The sequence below is a fragment of the Grampus griseus genome (assembly GCF_964374135.1).
Source record: "Grampus griseus genome assembly, chromosome: 11".
NCBI classification, from domain to species: Eukaryota; Metazoa; Chordata; class Mammalia; order Artiodactyla; family Delphinidae; genus Grampus; species Grampus griseus.
This window is the reverse complement of record NC_139005.1, coordinates 94,558,227-94,576,813: the sequence shown is the minus strand read 5'-3', so window position 1 is coordinate 94,576,813 and position 18,587 is coordinate 94,558,227. Positions and strand designations below refer to the sequence as shown.

At 46.0% G+C, this 18,587-nt stretch overlaps 1 protein-coding gene across 1 annotated transcript; it reads right to left on the bottom strand.

The window, feature by feature from the left end:
• Nucleotides 1-326: 326 nt before the first annotated feature.
• ADSL (adenylosuccinate lyase) lies at nt 327-17,672 on the bottom strand. Its single transcript, XM_082665058.1, has 13 exons — nt 17,474-17,672; nt 13,842-14,045; nt 12,086-12,130; nt 11,476-11,555; nt 7,281-7,452; nt 7,020-7,066; nt 6,331-6,421; nt 5,845-5,914; nt 5,552-5,699; nt 3,083-3,173; nt 2,350-2,439; nt 1,782-1,958; nt 327-443 (listed from the first exon to the last, which is right to left on the bottom strand). Exons 1-13 carry the CDS (start codon nt 17,642-17,644, stop codon nt 357-359), a joined length of 1,473 nt encoding a protein of 490 aa, XP_082521184.1. The 5' UTR covers nt 17,645-17,672; the 3' UTR covers nt 327-356.
• Nucleotides 17,673-18,587: the final 915 nt, after the last annotated feature.

Below are 18,587 nucleotides of genomic sequence, written 5' to 3'. Positions count from 1 at the left end.
CTGCAGCGCATGGGCTTCCCTCTAGTTGTGGCGTGCGGGTTTTCTCTTCTCTAGTTGTGACGCACAGGCTCCAGGGCGCGTGGGCTCTGTAGTTTGTGGCACTTGGGCTCTAGTTGAGGCGCGTGAGCTCGAGGGCTTAGGTGCCCCCGCAGCATGTGGGATCTTAGTTCCCTGACCAGGGAATGAACCCGCGTCCCCTGAAGTGTAAGGAGGATTCTCTACCACTGGACCACCAGGGAAGTCCCTATGGTAACAATTCTTGAGATAAAATAAGGCACTAGAGTAACAGTTTTTATGACTTGGCAAAAAAAATTAACAAAGCCAACAACCGTTTTTTGTTTAATTCTCTTCCAACTCTACAGACACAATTCTGCCTTCACCTTCATTACACTTTCATATGGTCTTAACAGGGGATGCACCTCCTCTTCTAAGAATCTCCGTACCTGCCAAAGAAGAAAGCAAATGCAAGACAAAAGAACACGTTAAGTTTTGAGAATCCTTTTTTCAATGTCAATTCATAACACTGAGACCTTATTTGATAAACTTATATGCCACCACTGAGCTTCTATTTTTCTCAACTCCCTGTCAGAAATCTCTTCCTAGACACAGGCAGCTCACCCCATCAGGCCCACCAGGCTGCCCCTCCCCTCAAACCAGCCTGGCTGTGTCCTTTCAGATGGTCTCACCATTCTCCACCCGTTACCCAAGCTAAAATCATCACTGTTTCTTCCCTCCTCCCCATTCAACCAGCTTCCAAGTGACTAACATCTTAAACAGCTCTCGAATCTGTGCCCCGTGTGCATGTACCCTGGCCTTGGCTCAAAGCCCTCGTCACCGACTGCTTACCCACTGTAGCAGCCACCTTACTGGTCTCCCGACCTCCAGTGTAAGTCCTTCAAATCCAATACACCAGAGTGACTTGAATATAAATGAGAAGCTCCTGTCTGTCTTCTACTTTAAATCCTAACTGCTTCCAGGGCACCCGATAATCTGGCAACTCTCTTATGCTGAACGTCCATGCATTTGCCATCTCCTCTCACCCTGGTGTTCCCTACAAGTAACTCCTACCTGTCCTTAAGATTCAGCTCAGATGTCATGTCTTCCAAGAAGCCTTTCCTAACTTCTTCTAATCTAAGGCTGTCTCCTTTGTGATCCCCAAAAAGATGTGCTTCCCTCAATTCTTGCATGTACAGCTTGGTATTCTAAGCCCTCACCATTAAGTTTTGAGCTCCCTGAAGATAAGGATTATCTATTCATCTTTAAAGCACCAGAATTAAACACAGCAGCCAAACACAATCTGAGCACCTAGTCTGTACTCGATAAATGTTTTTGAATTAACCCATAGTCTCCAAAAGGCCAAAGAGGAAAACTGACAAACATTTACTGAATACTTACTATGCACCAAGCTAGGCCTTTCAGTCCACACTCCGAGATATGTATCTCTATCCTACCAGCCAGTAAAAGTAGGAAGTCAAGACTGAACCCAAATCTACCTGACAGTAAAACCCAATCTTTGTCCATTACACCACGGCTCCAGACCAAACGAGAATTCAGAGAAATCCACTGGGAGAAACACTTAAGGCAGCTCAAAACAACCAAATCTTTAAATTTTAGCCAGCAACCTACTCTGAATTCTTTCTGATTAGCCCCATTCTCAGCATACCTCCCATGAAGCAGAAACATTATATTAATAGATAATATTCCAGGCTCTGCAGCCCAGCAGTGTACAAAGACGGCACTTGGGGAAGACTGCAGCACCACAGAAGTGTTCTGATGTTTACCTGCTGGGATGCACGACCGGTGAAAGAAGAAGGATCCAGTAAATGGTCCAACTGGGAGTGAATGGGACTGAAGTAGGCATCAGCCTGGATACGCTCTATGAGGTCATTGTCACCCCCTTCCTGCTTGACCACAGCAGCTGCCTGATGGGAGAGCACTCTGATTTTCTCATGGCAATCCTGGGAAGACAAGGAGTATGGTTGGCTTGCTAGTAACAGGCATTTGAGGGTATAGCAGCTGGAGCAAAGGCCTCCTCCAAAGTTTCATGAACCATCTGCCCTTGCATCCTGCCCACTTCCCAGCATTTCCTATGGAAATTCAGACCTAATTTCTTCACTGAAAGTGGACCTTTTCTACAAGTGATTAAGCAATTCACTTTTTAATAAACTGAGTTCACCACCATCACCCTCCAAAGATAAGCCTGTTCTAGGGCAGCATAATGTCACTGTTCTGTACCAATACCATGACTGAAGGTAATAACAGAGACAGCTTCGTCCATCCTTCTTTGGGGAGGAGAAAGCAGGAGTTAAGGTGTACTTTGTTTACCCAGGAGCATGAGGGGTTACAAACCTGGCGGTTACCTCCAGCTTTCACCATGGCCATAATGATGTTCTCTGTGGCCATGAAAGGCAGCTCTTGCCGAATGCGCCGCTCAATTACCTGTACGAGTGAAGCACCAAGAAGGATGCCTCAGGTTACAAGGTCATACACACAGTAGGACATCAGCTATGACCAAAAGGATACAGAGCAGGGACACGAACTACCATATCTATGGAGAAAGAGGGTAGAATGGATTGTCTTATGCTACACTGTTATTTTTCAGTTTTCTCAAAATCCAGAGTATTATTTTGATTTTAAAAAGGAATATTGACTTGGGTAAACTTTTAAAAGTTGCTTCATCAGAATGATTCCTAAAACCTCAAGTCTGCTCAATTTCAGTGCCTGACTTTAGGAGCCAAGTACGGCATGGAAACAAACCCACCTGCCTCAGGTACTCACAAACAGACCAATGGAGCAGTCTACTCTGCCAGTCACAGCAGAGCTGATGACTCAGGCCGGTGGACAATTTTAAGCCAATTCGAAGCACTTCTTTTTCCCTCTTCTATAAACATGTCTATGAATCCCACAGACCTAGTTCCCTAGAGCTTATGTCACAACCTGAAGAGTGAGCTCTGCTGGGGAAGAGCTCCTACTGGACCCGAATCCAGCTCCTCCAACATGCTCACTCCAGAGCAGAAGGCCACCCACCCCGCCACATTCCAACCCCTCCCTCATACTGTGCTTTCTCACGGAGGCCTCTTACTCTGGGGTACACCACCAAGCCTTCAGAAATGTTCTGCAGCGTATCCAGTATCGTATCTGCAGTGAGAAATCCCTCGGCCAAACACATTCGTCTAGAAAACAAACAGCCAATTCAGTTATCGCTTCAAGCAAATAACGATTTCCATGAAATGGAGGGTGTGTCCCAAGAAGCTGCCCTGATTGCTACTGATTTCTCACTCGAGACGTGCTACTTGGACAATTTCCTTCAACTACCCCAATATCCTAATGACCCTCAAATCTACCACCTCTTGGGGCTTCCCTGGTGGCACAGTGGTTGAGAGTCCGCCTGCCGATGCAGGGGACACGGGTTCGTGCCCCGGTCCGGGAAGATCCCACATGCCGCGAAGCGGGTGGGCCTGTGAGCCATGGCCGCTGAGCCTGCACGTCCGGAGCCTGTGCTCCACAACGGGAGAGGCCACAACAGTAACAGGCCCGTGTACCGCAAAAAAAAAAAAAAAAAAAAAAAAACAAACTCTACCATCTCTTGACTAAGACCACTTGACCAAGCGCCAGACCACATACCCATTTGGAGAGTTCCACCTGGCTGATCTGTAGGTTCCCCAGACCCAGAACTGCAGAACTGCATTCAGCCACTTTTCCACTGCCTGCTGCTCACCACCTCACCCCATGCCTCCTATCCCTGTAGCTCCTGACAAGGGAAATGGCACCAGCACCCCGTCACCATCTTAACACTCACTCCAGTCAACCGCCAAGGCCAGCCCACCCAACATCGATTTCATATCCACATCCTCTCCAGTTACATGGCCACTGTGCCAGCGTGTACTCGGATTTTTTTTTTAAAGATTTTTATTTCATGTGGACCATTTTTAAAGTCTTTACTGAAGACTTTAGAGTCTTTGTTACAATATTGTTTCTGTTTTGCTTTGGTGTTTTGGCCGTGAAGCATGTGGGATCTTAGCTCCCAGACCAGGGATCAAACCCGCACACCCTGCATTGGAAGGTGAAGTTTTAACCACTGGACTACCAGGGAAGAACCTGGATTCGTTTTTTTTTAAATAAATTTATTTATTTATTTATTTTATTTAGGCTGAGTTGGGTCTTTGTTGCTGTGCACGGGCTTTCTCTAGTTGCAGCGAGCAGGGGCTACTCTTCGATGTGGTGTGCGGGCTTCTCATTGCATTGGTTTCTCTTGTTGTGGAGCACGGGCTCTAGGCGTGCAGGTTTCAGCAGTTGTGGCTCGCGGGCTCTAGAGCACAGCCTCCATAGTTGTGGCTCACGGGCTTAGTTGCTCCACAGCATGTGGGATTTTTCCGGACCAGGGCTCAAACCCGTGTTCCCTGCATTGGCAGGCGGATTCTTAACCACTGCGCCACCAGGGAAGCCCCTGGACTTGGATTTTTAAAGTAGCCTCCTAACTTGTTCTGATCAGCTCCCTGTCCCCTTACAACTGATTCTCCAAATTGGTGCAGGGTATTTTAGTGTGCACATCTGATTAGGTCACAGCCTGCTAAAAAACAGTCAATGGCTGACTTCCGAATCAGTTCACATGTTTTATTCCCATAAACCCTGGATTATGCACACACCCCAGAGACCTAGCTTTAACTCTGATCAACTCCTCTCAAGAAATTCCAGCAGAATACAAGCAAACTAGGGTAATGAATCTGCTTTTGAATATTAATAAATATATACACAAAGCAGAAAATCACGTGCATGCTGGTACCTTATTAGTAACTACAAATTACTCCTGACCCATCTCATAACTAATTAAGATATTGCTGTGTCAAGACACCACACCTGACATCCCCCTGCCTTCAGAACAGTATCTTTGGGACTCCCCTAGAGGTCCAGCGGTTAGGACTTCGCCTTCAATGCGGGGGATGCGGGTTCCATCCTCGGTCGGGGGGCTGTGATCCCACATGCCTCACAGCCAAAAATGAACCCACAAAAAACATAAAAGAAAAACAGAAGCAATATTGTAACAAGTTCAATAAAGACTTAAAAAAAAAAAAGAAAGAGCAACATCTGAATTCCTTTTTAGGGCCTAGAAGGCCCTTCATAAACTGGCTGCTACCCAAGAGCACGTCCGACCTCATCTCCTGCTACAGACTTCATTCTCCAGGGCTACCCGACTGTTAGTAACTCCCCCAACTGTTCTTTCTCCTGCTCTGTGCCTTTATACGTGCTCCCAATCTTGTCTCAAATGTTAAGAAATGCCTAGATTTCTTAAGTCTAAAGCATCACCTCTGTGAAGCTTCCCTCAACTCCTCCACCACCCCTCCCTCCGCTTTGCCCCCACAAGGATTACTCTGTATATATTCTGATTTGAACACATATCACACTGTTCCTTCTATGTTCTTGCCTCCCTATTAGACTCCAGGCTCCTCAGGGACAAGGAGGGAATACAGAGATGCTCATGAAGTCCTGATGCTTCCAGGCCCCTCTTGGTCCTCCCACAACTTGCTGTATGTGACACCCCCGTTCCACTGACCGGTTGGCACTATCATCCAGTGTGCGTTCAAACCACTGCACAGATGCTGTCTGCAGCGGGTCCATGACAAGGGTCATTAGGTGACGGGCCAGGCTGCAGCACCGCTCTGAGCGCATAGGGTTCCGCTTGTATGGCATTGCACTTGAGCCTGTCCGTGTAAAGGAGAAGAAGCAAAGGCAGGAAGACCTCAGGGGACAGTGGACGGCCGAGCATGCTCCTGGCGGAACTGCTTACACGCGCCCACGGACCTCCTGGCATCTCGCGGTGTTCCCAGGTCTCCACACAACACTCACCAATCTGCTGTTTTTCAAAGGGTTCCTCCAGCTCCTTGAGGCTTGCCAGGAGCCGTATGTCAGTACAAATCTGGGGAAAAGCAGGGGCACAGGCATCACCCACACTCTTAGTATGTGGGGTCTGGGGCAGGGACTGGACTGATGGAGGAGGTGAGCTCTTTGGGAGCCCGCCGAGCTGAAGCGCAGCATGTCCTCCCCGAGGGAGACTCCTCCCAGCTCCTGAAGAGCTGGCATTCGGGGAGCATGGGAATGTTCTGGTGAAACACTGCGTAGGATTATCATGCACAGACAATGGTAAGATGAACTTAATGAGAACATGGAAACTAGTCCTTCCTTTTAACACACCTTAACTTAAGAGGCTTCACCGACAGGCCCCAAATTGCTATGAGTGATATCTGACATCTCTCAAAAGCCACAATGAAGTCGAAGTGAGGCTGGGCGGGTCTATCTGTGGCGTCCAACACTCCCATTGCTACCACCACTCACCTTGTGCACCGATGCCCCCAAGCCGGCCAGCACGGACAGCACCTCAATATCTATTTTTCGTGTATAGGTCTGCCCTGTGATGATGAAAGCCCTAGTAATGCATAGAAAAGAGCCTCACGTGAAAATATTCCAAAATGTGACTGTGTCAAACAAATGAGCAAAAACAGACTGAGCGAAAGCTTGGGTGCCACTGGAGCGCTAAGTCACACTGAGCCCAGGACCTCGCTGATACGTGGCTCCAGGAACAAACTGCTCTTCTACCCTTTTTACTGATACCCAGACAGCCGCCCTGACCCCAGGAGGAAACACGGTCCAGCGAGCCTCTGTCCTGCTGCAGTCCAGTGAAGTGCCTGAAACAAGGAGCCACGGGGGAGCCTGGAGCCCTCGATGCAAATAGCCAGACTGAGACCAACCCATCGCAGGTCCTCAGTAAAACACAAAACAGCAACAACACGGGTAAAGCTACTCTACTGAACTCAGAACTAAACAGCTTCCTTTTTTCTTATAAATTATAAGAAATATAATAGAATCCAGACTATAAGAATAAAACCCAGGCTAGAGATGGAAGGCAGTGGGTGGAAGGACAGAGAAAGAATTAAAAAAAACAACAAAAAATTTAAGGTCAAATCTAGAGGAATACTATCTTTCATTACTTAACAAGGAGGCCAACACTTTTCCCACTTACCTACCTCTTAAATCCTGCCTTTTCTGTCACCATCTTGTCAAGCTGCTCTACCTTGGAAAGAAAAGACATCCCTATAGAAATTCAGGTGTGTCTAGTAGGAGAATATCTTGACAAGTCATCCTGCCCAGGTTTTGGCCTTCACTACCTGCTTCCAGTCCAGACTCCACCCATTCCAGGTTCAATCGCTCCTACCATCCTAGAGGTCAGCTTTGTCTCTGGTGCTCCTACAGTTGAGTTTGTATCACCCAGGTCACTTTCAGAATACCTTTTGGTCATCTCCCTCGAAGAGCTGCAGGAAGCTGGCCTGGGTGCCAGTGGTGCCCTTCACTCCTCGGAAGCGCAGGTCATCTCGGACACGCTTCAAGTTCTGGAGATCCATGCAAAGATCTTGAATCCAAAGACAGCAACGTTTCCCAACTGTGGTCAGCTGAGCAGGCCTGAAAACAACCCAAAGAGAACACAGAGAGGTCTCAAACCAGTGACTTATTTCATAAAACCTTCATTGCTTCTTCTAATAATCACTGCTACCCTGGGAAGGGCAAGAATTAAAGTAAGAGACAGAGAAACCAGTGAAGACAAAACAAGAGCTAAAACGTTTAAGCAAGTAAGTTAAGCAAGTTCAATGTCATTTATAAATATTCAAAGGTTATAAAACTAAAGGGTTACAAGCATAGTTCTTTCTTCACCATCAAGAGGCACTATAAGGGCAGAGACAATGTCTGTTTTGTTTGTCCCCAGGCCTTGGCAAGAAATATACACGTAACAAACATTTGCCAAAAGCATCTAATGTGTTCTTGGTATTGGAAATACAACAAAGAACAAAACAGACAGGTGGAGCTCACATTATCGTGTAAACAAGGAAACAAACAGGGCAACTGCTCATTTTTAAAATGCTATCAAAAAGTAAAACAAGGGGCTTCCCTGGCGGCGCAGTGGTTGGGAGTCCGCCTGCCGATGCAGGGGACGCGGGAAGATGCCACATGCCGCGGAGCGGCTGGGCCCGTGAGCCATGGCCGCTGAGCCTGTGCGCCCGGAGCCTGTGCTCCGCAACGGGAGAGGCCACAACAGTGAGAGGCCTGCGTACCGCAAAAAAAAAAAAATAAAATAAAAATAAAACAAGGATGACGATACTGGAGATTGTGACTCTAGACTGACAGTAAAGAAAGGGCTCTGTAAAGAGTCCAGATCCGACGAAGAGGGACTTCCCTGGTGGCACAGTGGTTAAGACTCCGCCTGCCAATGCAGGGGACATGGGTTCGAGCCCTGGTCCGGGAGGATCCCACATGCCACAGAGCAACTAAGCCTGTGTGCCACAACTACCGAGACTGGGCTCTAGAGCTCACAAGCCACAACTACTGAGCCCATGCACCGCAACTACCGAAGCCTGCAGGCCTACAGCCTGTACTCCACAGAGAGAGAAGCCACCGCAATGAGAAGCCCACACATCGCAACGAAGAGTAGCTCCTGCTCGCTGCAACTAGAGAAAGCCCGCATGCAGCAACAAAGACCCAACACAGCCAAAAATAAAAAAAAATAAAACAACAACAACAAAAAAGATCCAATGAAGAGCCCAGTCAAACTGTGGAGAATAACCCCAAAACACACACAACCAGAGGACTCTAACATAATAGCTAATATCTTTGTCGTCAGTCTGAGGTCTAAATCAATCTACTGCAGGTCTGTTTATAACATAAAACATAATTATGAGTAAACTGCAATAAAGTCAGAGTTCTATTAGATGACCTAGCCTACTCCATATGGAATTTCTCTTCTATTAGGCTAATGATACTGACAGCTGGCGACATCAAGGCACCCCACTAGGAATGTCTATAGCATACACATCAAAAGTTAGGACACATATTCCCAAATCAATCTTATGGTAGTTTTCCTTGTTAACTTCTGCTACTAGATTATTGGTACAAGCAAAGAAAAAAATACATTTGCATGGACCTATTCATAGGAGCATTATACATAATAGCAACAGAGTGGAAACAAGCCAAATGTCCTGCAACTGGTGAATAGATAATGTAAAAATAAATTAAGTACTGACACATGCTACATGGATGAACACTGAAAACACTATGGTAAGTGAAAAGAAGCCAGTCACAAGAAGATGAATATTATATGATTCGACTTAAACGAAGTGTCTAAAAGAGACAAATCCACAGACAGAAAACAGATTTGTGGTTGCCAGGAGCTAGCGAATGGGGGAATGGGAGGGAATGCTAATGGGTACAGGTCTTCTGGGGGGGGGGATGGAAATATTCTGAAATTATATACTGGTAATGACTGCATGAACTCTGTAAATATACAAAAAACCACTGAACTGTATACTTCAAATGGATGAATTTTATGCTATGTCAGTTATATCTCAATAAAGCTGTTTCTTTTCAATTGCAGGGACTCACCCATTCTGAGGTCATATCTACGCATCAATACCATTTTCTGAGTTTCTAACGGCTGCTAACTGTGGCAGCAGGTACCTCTCATGAAACCATCCCCGGAGGAATACTGGAATGCCTGCATTCCCTGAGCACTCTCCAACAGATACAGGAGAAGAGGAGCTGCAGCACAGGTGACGCTAGGTGTGTATGGAGCCAGCACAGAACGCAACATTTGTCATGGCCCAGCCATACACACTGAGAACTGACTCCTTCACAGGAACAAATCCTTCTAGTTTCTGCTACTAATAATGAAGGCTCTAATTTTAAGGAAGATTAAACTCAATAGGCTTTCCTAAGTTACAGGGGATGATACCCTTGTTGCCATAGCAACACCCCATTAAAACATAAGGCAGGGCTTCCCTGGTGGCACAGTAGTTAAGAATCCGCCTGCCAATGTAGGGGACACGGGCGTGAGCCTTGGTCCAGGCAGATCCCACATGCCACGGAGCAACTAAGCCCGTGTGCCACAACTACTGAGCCTGCGCTCTAGAGCCTGTGACCCATAACTACTGAGCCCGCGTGCCACAACTACTGAAGCCCGCGCGCCTAGAGCCCGTGCTCCGCAACAAGAGAAGCCACTGCAATGAGAAGCCCGCGCACCACAATGAAGCATAGCCTCTGCTCACCGCAACTGGAAAGCCTGCACGCAGCAACGAAGACCCAATGCAGACAAAAATAAAATAAATAAACAAAAGGCAGATGCTAATACACCACTACTCAAATATCGTCACTTGAAACCTGCTACTAGCATTTCAAAAATGACATCATTGGCTTTAAAACAGGGTTTTATTCAGTAATCATAAAAATACTTGCACATTCAAAACATAAAGAATATAGTATGGGAAAAATTTTAGTTACCCTATTATCTCATAAACCAGAGTAATCAGTATATACATCTTGGTGTACTTCCTTCCAATCTCTGTACAATTTATATGCTGTCTTTTCCCCACAACATTAACCTAAGTGCATTCCCATGTCTTACTAGTCTCACCAGCATCATTTTGCTGGGTGTGTATTATTCCAACCTGTGGATATATTGCATTCTATACCTTATTTAATTATTCTCTTATTCTTGGACATTTAGACTGTTTCCGATGCTTACCATCATAAATAATATTTTAACAAAGATCTTTGTACATATAGCTTCTCCCGTAATTTGGATGACTTGGGTTAAATTCTCAAGAATGGAATCACTGGGCTTCCCTGGTGGCACAGTGGTTGAGAGTCCGCCTGCCGATGCAGGGGACACGGGTTCGTGCCCAGGTCCGGGAAGATCCCACATGCCGCGGAACGGCTGGGCCCGTGAGCCATGGCCGCTGAGCCTGCGCGTCCAGAGCCTGTGCTCCGTAACGGGAAAGGCCACAACAGTGACAGGCCCGCGTACCGCAAAAAAAAAAAAAAAGAATGGAATCACTGAATCAAGAATACTTTCTTGAGAGGCAGAGTGGAGACAGATCCAAGAAGGGAGCAATCAGAGGCTCCCCCTTCCTGGGGCCTAAACTGGGAGAGCCCCTCCTTCCCTCCTGCTCACGCTGCAGGAAGGTACCCATCTAAAACTCTGGTCCTTCATAGTTACCCCAACTAGCTGTCTACTGTCCTGACCTGCAAAACCATCTGGGCTGACTCTACTAACCAGCATTGGATTCCTGGAGTGGGAAAGGAGGGCTCAGGCCCTGTGATCTAAACAGGATCTGCTCTCCAACCTCCTCCTTGCCCCTAAAAGATCTCCCTGTAGGCAAAGGAGATACCAGAAGTGTTAGCTTATTAAATTAAGGAAAAAAAAAAGAATACTTTCTGTATACATATTTTCCAGTGAAACAAACCACTAGATTTACTCTCTAAGCAGTATAGCTTTTAAGGTAGGTATAAGGTTCATTCCTCACAGGTACCCCAAGTGCTTATGTTTTGATATTTCTCACCTCCAGGTTACCATGCAGAAGGGAGAACTGAAGGAATAAATGGAAGCTGGATGCACATAAACAAGCCCAATTCCCAAGAGGTAACCCTCTCACTTACTGGAAATGTGTGAAACCTAAGGTGGGAAGATCAGCTCGTTCCTTGGCAAAGTCGGCAAGCCGAGAGATCACCCTGGCAAGCTGCAAGGAAGACCATGTGCGAGAAAGAGTGAATTCAGGCTGAGCACTTGCATAAACAGGAACTAAACTTGGAGACAATTTCATATACAATTACACCTCCAGCTCACAGAAGGCAGAGGCCATATTTTTTCATCTTTGTATCTTAAAGTGCCTTGAAGAGTTCATACTAACCAACATTCAGAAACTGAGCTGACTACCTAAAATGTCACGAATTATTTCTGCACAGTGTTAACACCACTGGCACGTTCATGAAGAAAAAGAGGACAAAATCATAAATCTGACCCACATATTCCAGCCACGTGCTGCTGGTTACACTTTGTTCACTTAAGAGGCTATGCTTTAAAAAGCGTTAACTTATATAGTGATTTAGCTCAAGAAGAGATAATTAGTTATACAGATTCGATCGAGGATCATTCATCTGAGTAAACAATAACTTATTTAGATTTACACTGTGCTGCTTTACGTTGTGGTGCCCATCTCCTGTCACAGGGAATCTTAGGACTGGTAAGAAACTTCTGTCAACTTCTTACCTTTGGCAAAAGCAGGTCAAATGCATTTCTAAGAATAATCAAGTCCTGCAAGGGAAATGCAGTGATCTTACATTAATCGGCTTTGCCCAAACAACATTATGACATAACACTTTCTGGCCATCACAACTGGGTTTCTAACCTAGTTGCCTATCTCACTTTCAGTAACACACTGTGCAAGCCAGAAGATGCTAACAGAAATTCTCCTCTGATTACTGGTTTAAAAGCACACCAACTTAGAGAGCAGTACGACTGGAATCTATAAGCACAAAGGCTTTATACTTACAAAGCCCTATTTATGTGGTATCTAATGGAACGAGGAAATGATAAGGGGTAAGCCCCATCGTGAATACGGCAAAGATGTCCAGGTCAACAGGGTTTACACCTTCCTGAAGATTAGTGTTTGAGTTTCTGAGAAGAATACACAGGGGTTAAAAAAAATAAAATAAAAAAATCCATAAGGCACATCTCATTAGTTTCCCCTCCCTTTTTTTCATGTCAATCATTGCTAACAAAAAAAAGTCATGAACTACAAGACCTAGGTTTAGGAAATGTAAAGCGGTTCCTGGGGGTTTAGGAGGTGTAAGTCTTGCAGGCAACTCCAACACATGTTTATGAGACAGTAATTGCTGAGCCCAACTACATGCTGGGTCATTTTAAAAGGATATTCCAAGTTAGAGAACTGTTGTTCTCCCATTATCTGATTCACCAATTTACACATCGATGCCTTTAATTACGTACCACATTAGACAAAAAATGTTACTTGGGGCAACTCAGAAATTACAGCTTCTTTCTGAACTGCAAGTGTATCTGGATTCTAACTTCTAGTCCCACGGGTGCCCTGCAATAAGGGCAGAGTTTTGGAGCCACTCTACCCAGGCCTGAATCCTTTCCAGCTGCAAAACCTAGAGCAAGTGCTTCAACTTCTACACTTCCTCATCTGTGGCAATGGGGAAAATAAAGCCAAAGCCAAAGACTACATATTCTGAATCCATTTATATGAAATTTCGAGAAAAGGCACAACTATAGACACAGAAAGCAGGTCAGTGGTTGTTTGAAACTGGAAGCAGGAGTGGAGATTGACTGTAAAACAAGCAAAAGAGAACTTCTTGGCGTGAGGGGTATGCTCGAAAACTGGAGTGTGGTGAGGCTGAATTATTGCATAAATTTACTAAAGCTCACTGAACTGTACCTTTAAAATGGGTAAACTTATGGTATTAAATTATACCTCAATAAAGCTATTTAAAAATGGAGATAACAGAATCTATCTCTTATGCCTTTTGTGAAGAAAAAATGAAGTAATACATAGAAAGTGCTCAGAATAGTGCTGGGCACCTAGTAAACTTAGGAAAATGTTTGCTGTTACTTTCTCGTGTTTGACTATGAGACACTTTTGCTAATTAAAGGATTTAAGAATTATAATGTAATTATTTCTTTTTTTCAGAAGTCTTGGCAAAGAGTAAAAAGGACTTTGGAAAGGAAATCCCTTTGGAAAACTACTTTGGCCACTAAAATGCTAAGATCTCGGCTTACGTCCAGCATACCAATGCATAGGCAGTACCTATACGTCTCATTTTATGGAGGTCATTAGGGGCTTATAGTTTAGATTGGAAGGATACCAAAAGCAAAAAATTCCTGAGCACTGAGATCCTAAGATCTATGGAGTCGCTTCCTAAAATGGACAAAATCAAAGAAAATTTATAAATGCATTATAAACATTGAGTCTAAGTGGAAACAAAACAACATCATGGGCTCCTACTGTATTGTCTCCAACATAGCAGGAGGTGGCACCAAGATGAATAATGCCAGCAGCTTTGGGGCAGCAGTGGGCAAACGTGTGCACATGAGCCATCACATCATGTCGTAACTGCTTCTCTTCTTCAGCTGCCATCTTGAAGTCGATGTTGTCCAGGTTTGATTTCATCTCCTGGATTTGTTCATCTGTGATAGGCAAACCCAATGTCTGAAGAACAGGCAAAATAAAATAAAATAACTTCTTGTAGCACAATTATTTGAATTGAAGTGACACTGAAAAAAAAATTGGTTCATGTTAGCATTTATGCCCTACCTTCCAATTCTTAAACTAAAATTGGGGCAACTAAACTAAAAGGACATGGGGAGAAGGAGACAACTTTCTAAATGAATCATGGTAAATTATATTCTAAGGGAACTCCAATATATAAAACAATGCAATCCTGATTTTTGTTCCCTCTGTCCCTACGTCTCTGCTCACTCCCTCACAGGTCTGGTCTCTGGGTTCAAACGCCATCTCCTCAGAGGGGTCTCTCCCAACTTCCATGTGAAATACCCTTCTTTTGTGCACTCTCTATCTATCCCTTTAGCCTGTTTCTTTTTAATTTATTTAATTAATTTATTTTTGGCTGTGTTGGGTCTTCGCTGCTGCATGTGGGCTTTCTCTAGTTGTGGCGAGTGGGGGCTACTCTTTGTTGTGGAGCACGGGCTCTAGGCGCATGGGCTTCGGTAGTTGTGGCACATGGGCTCAGTAGTTGTGGCTTGTGGGCTTAGTTGCTCCACGGCATGTGGGACCTTCCCGGACCAGGGCTTGAACCCGTGTCCCCTGCATTAGCAGGTGGATTCTTAACCACTGTGCCACCAGGGCAGCCCTAGCCTGGTTTTATTTAGAGCACTTATCACCACATGACATTTTTACGAATCTGTGAGCCTGTCTCTCCCCTCTACAATGTATGCACGCTCTCTGAGAGGAGAGCTTTGTGGTATTTATTGCTTACTCGTTAGTGCTTGGCACGTAAGTGCCCAAAGTGTAGCATCCAGGCCACAGCTTTGCATTTGATCTAGATGGATTTAGCCAGAGAAACCAAAAGTAGGAATGCTGTTAGTATCTTTGCCAACAAATTATGTGCAGAAAATTCAGTGCCACTGAAAGCAATTCTGGGGCTTCCCTGGTGGCGCAGCAGTTAAGAATCCGCCTGCCAATGCAGCGAACACAGGTTCGAGCCCTGGTCCAGGAAGATCCCACATGCCACGGAACAACTAAGCCCATGCGCCACAACTACTGAGCCTGAGTGCCACAACTACTGAAGCTCACGTGCCTAGAGCCCGTGCACAACAAAAAGTAGCCCTTGCTCGCCGCAACTAGAGAAAGCCTGCGCGCAGCAACAAAGACCCAACGCAGCCAAAAATAAAAATAAATAAATTAAAAAAAAAAAGCAAGCAATTCCGGGAGATACAAATGAGAAGATAAACACATCAACATCTTACGTTCATCTATCACTGAAAAAATCAGGCTGACAAAAAATAGCTGGCAGCCCACAGGCAGCTCGGAACCCTGGAGCCAAGTATTGAATATGTACATTGGTGAAATTTATCCAAACCTCACTTGAAAGCCCCAAGGCCTGGCCCTGGGAAGGGGCTCACATCTTAAGACCTACCTTGTCCAAGATGGTAGCTACTAGTCAGATGTGGCTATTTACATTTAAACTAGTAAAAATTTAAAAGTAAAAACTCAGGACTTCCCTGGCAGTCCAGTGGTTAAGAGTCGGAGCGCCCACTGTAGGGGGCGCAGGTTCGATCCCTGGTCGGGGAACTAAGATCCCACATGCCACTCAGCCCAGCCAAAAAAAAAAAAGAAAAGTAAAAATTCAATTCCTCAGTCACACTAGCCACATCTGGCCAAGCTGCCTTGGATTTTTAGTCATCAGACATGACATCTCAGGGCTCCTCCCAAAGCAAAGCAGCAGGGGGCAGCGCGGCCAAAATGCTTCCTATCCCCAAGCAATGTGTTTTCTCAAAATTTACTCCCTGCTCCTAATTTTCAGCACTTCTAATCTCTCATCGCTCAAGTTTTTTTTTTAAACTACTGAATTATGATGTAATTTATGCTGTTAATTTTGACAACCTAGCTAACAGATAATCCAAACTCAGGAGATATCAAAATTGTATGCATTTCAGGCAATGTATATATAGACTGGGCAGAGGAAAGGACACATATTCAGACTCTACATTTCAATCCCAGCTTGAAGCTTTTACTAGCTATGTTGAGTGGCAAAATCTTACGAGTGCCACCACCCTTATCTACATGGAGTACCAAGTAAAACAGAAGACAGAGTACATGCTAGTACATAACAAACTACAACACACTTAATGCTCTTGTCTACTACCTATTATTGTTATCTGAGCCCACAGTTTATGAAATCTCTCTGTGCCGCCATTCTATCCTCTGTAAAACAGGAATAAGTTACTTATTGTAAAGAATTGTTTTGAGGATTAGTAAACTATTAATTTTTAATCTTCAAACTGCCGGGCACACACATAGCAGGCACTGTAGAACTGTCTACTACTTTTTTTTTTTAATTGGAATATAGTTGATTTACGATGTTGTGGTAGTTTCAGGTGTATACCAAAGTGAATCAGTTATACATATACATGTATCTCTCCTTTTTAGATTCTTTTCCACACAGGCCATTACAGAGCATTCTGTCTGCTAGTGTTATGTACTACTTTATTTTCTTGAGCATAGTGATAGGAAGGGGGTAAAATCTAAGAAGAAGGTTTCCTGTTTGGGGACCGTGTACCTCGGTCCTAGGCACGTACTCAAGATTGTTTCCAGGTTTACTAAATGTCATTTGGGTACTGCCATCTTGCTTGTTGTGGCATTTTCCTCTGAAACTTTACAGCTCTGTGGATCACCTTCAGTTTCCTTCAGCTCCTCTGCAAAGGCCCGTCTGTAGCTATTTCTGAAATCGTTGGGCTAAATAGGTCTACATGCAGCTCTTATAAGACAACCCATACATCTCATCTAATAACCCCGATTCTCCCTCCCCAGAGGCAGACGGCAGCAGAGTGAAGCGGAAACGGTGGCCCAGGAAACATGGGTTTTGTAGTGATGGTTTGGTCTCAAACAACACTGAGGCACTGTGGAGGGCGAGGTGGCTGAGCGCTCAGTCAGGCTCTGCACGGGACACGGGTTCACACCCGGGTTCCGCTATCAATGGTTAGGAGCAAATAACGCGCTGGGCATCATCGAGGCTTGGTCTTCTTCCCTACCATGGGGGAAAACCACCACCTAGCTTGCAAAGTCTTTACGGGTTAACGGGGGAAGGACGTGTACAGAAACGAGCACAACGGCACGGAACGAGCGCTCGGCTATGTACTCTTGCAGGAACCGCCAAGATACTCCCTGAAACGGGTAACTGCACTTCTTGCCGGCCCCTGTGCGCCTCGAACCCTCGACGATTAAAACACGTGAGGCAACAGGTGGCGGCTTCCGGGTCTCCTGCCCTGGGCTTCCTGGGGCCTCTGCTCCTCTGGAATAACGGGGAGGCTGCCTCCGGAGGCTCAGCCGGCGCTCGGCACCCAACCCGGCACGTGCGGGGCCGGGCCGGGCCCGCCGACAGCTCCGGAGCACTTTACCTGCTCGGCTTCCGCCAGCCACAGCCAGAGCTGCCGCCAGGTCCGGAATTTGTACCTGTCGCTAAACAAGAAGCACATCTCCGGGCTGGCATAACGGGAGGCAAGCGGCGAGCGGTAGCTGTCGTGCCCGCAGGCCGCCTCCCGCCCGCCACCGTCGCCCGCCGCCGCCATCCCGAACACACGGCCCCGCCGAGGCCAGACAGGGACCCGAGGACGGAAGCGGAAGTGCGGGAGCGGAACACCCTCCGCTTGGTCCCGCCCCCGGGGTTCCGGGAGACCCGAGTCCTCAAGGTTGTTCAGTTTCGGCGGTTGGCTGCTGAGGGTTAAGGAGTTTCTCTTGGTTTGCCAGAAACGTGATTAGCGCTTCATAAGTTACTCAGCAGCTCTGCGTCTCAGTCTCCCCATCTGAAAAAAGGTACATTAAGACCCGCCTTTAAGATTCCTGTGAGGATTGGGTATCATCAGATCGATGTCTGGTTCACTTAGAAAGCCCTCTGTGTTTGCTATTATTATTGTCGCCTAATCCTTCCCACGCTTCTACCGCCTGCCTGGCCCCCAGCGCGGTTCTGAGGAGAAAGGAAGATGCCCAAGGGAAATCGGCATTTATTGAGGGCCAAGTGAGCCCCTTGCGCGAAAGTGCAGTAAAAATGGATTTCAGCAAGCGCTGGAACTGAGACTCATAGACGCTGATGACTTGCTCACGGTCACCCAGCTAATAAATGGAGCCGCCCGACTTCAGATTCTGACTCTGAGACATTACGCTGTGTAGTTCCCAGCATACACCGTGCCGGGTCACACCACTAGCTTGGTGAAGGCATTCCCCCGTCCTGGAACACCTCTCTCTGTCACTGCGTCTTACGTAAGGCCCAGATGGTCCCACTCTTCCCTCTGGTTGGCCACTAATAATAAAACCACTAACGTTTATGTAAGTTTCACTAGGCATCAGGCACTGTCCTGAGTGCTTACACATGGGATCCTCATTACATCCATGTGAGGATACTGAGTTGTTAAGGTACTATTAAATGAAATAATATACTACTCTCCAATGCAGAGTAAGTGCTCAGTAAATGCTCGCCATTATTATGATCCCCATCTTGCAGATGACAAAGCGAAG

Excerpts from the sequence above, each read along its gene's own strand:
- ADSL (XM_082665058.1), bottom strand. The coding sequence starts at position 17,644 with ATGGCGGCGGCGGGCGACGGTGGCGGGCGGGAGGCGGCCTGCGGGCAC. Across the intron at positions 11,556-12,085 it reads TTGACCTGCTTTTGCCAAAG|CTTGCCAGGGTGATCTCTCG; the intron begins GTAAGAAGTTGA and ends TCTTCCTTGCAG. Across the intron at positions 7,067-7,280 it reads TCGAGGGAGATGACCAAAAG|GTAGAGCAGCTTGACAAGAT; the intron begins GTATTCTGAAAG and ends TTTCTTTCCAAG.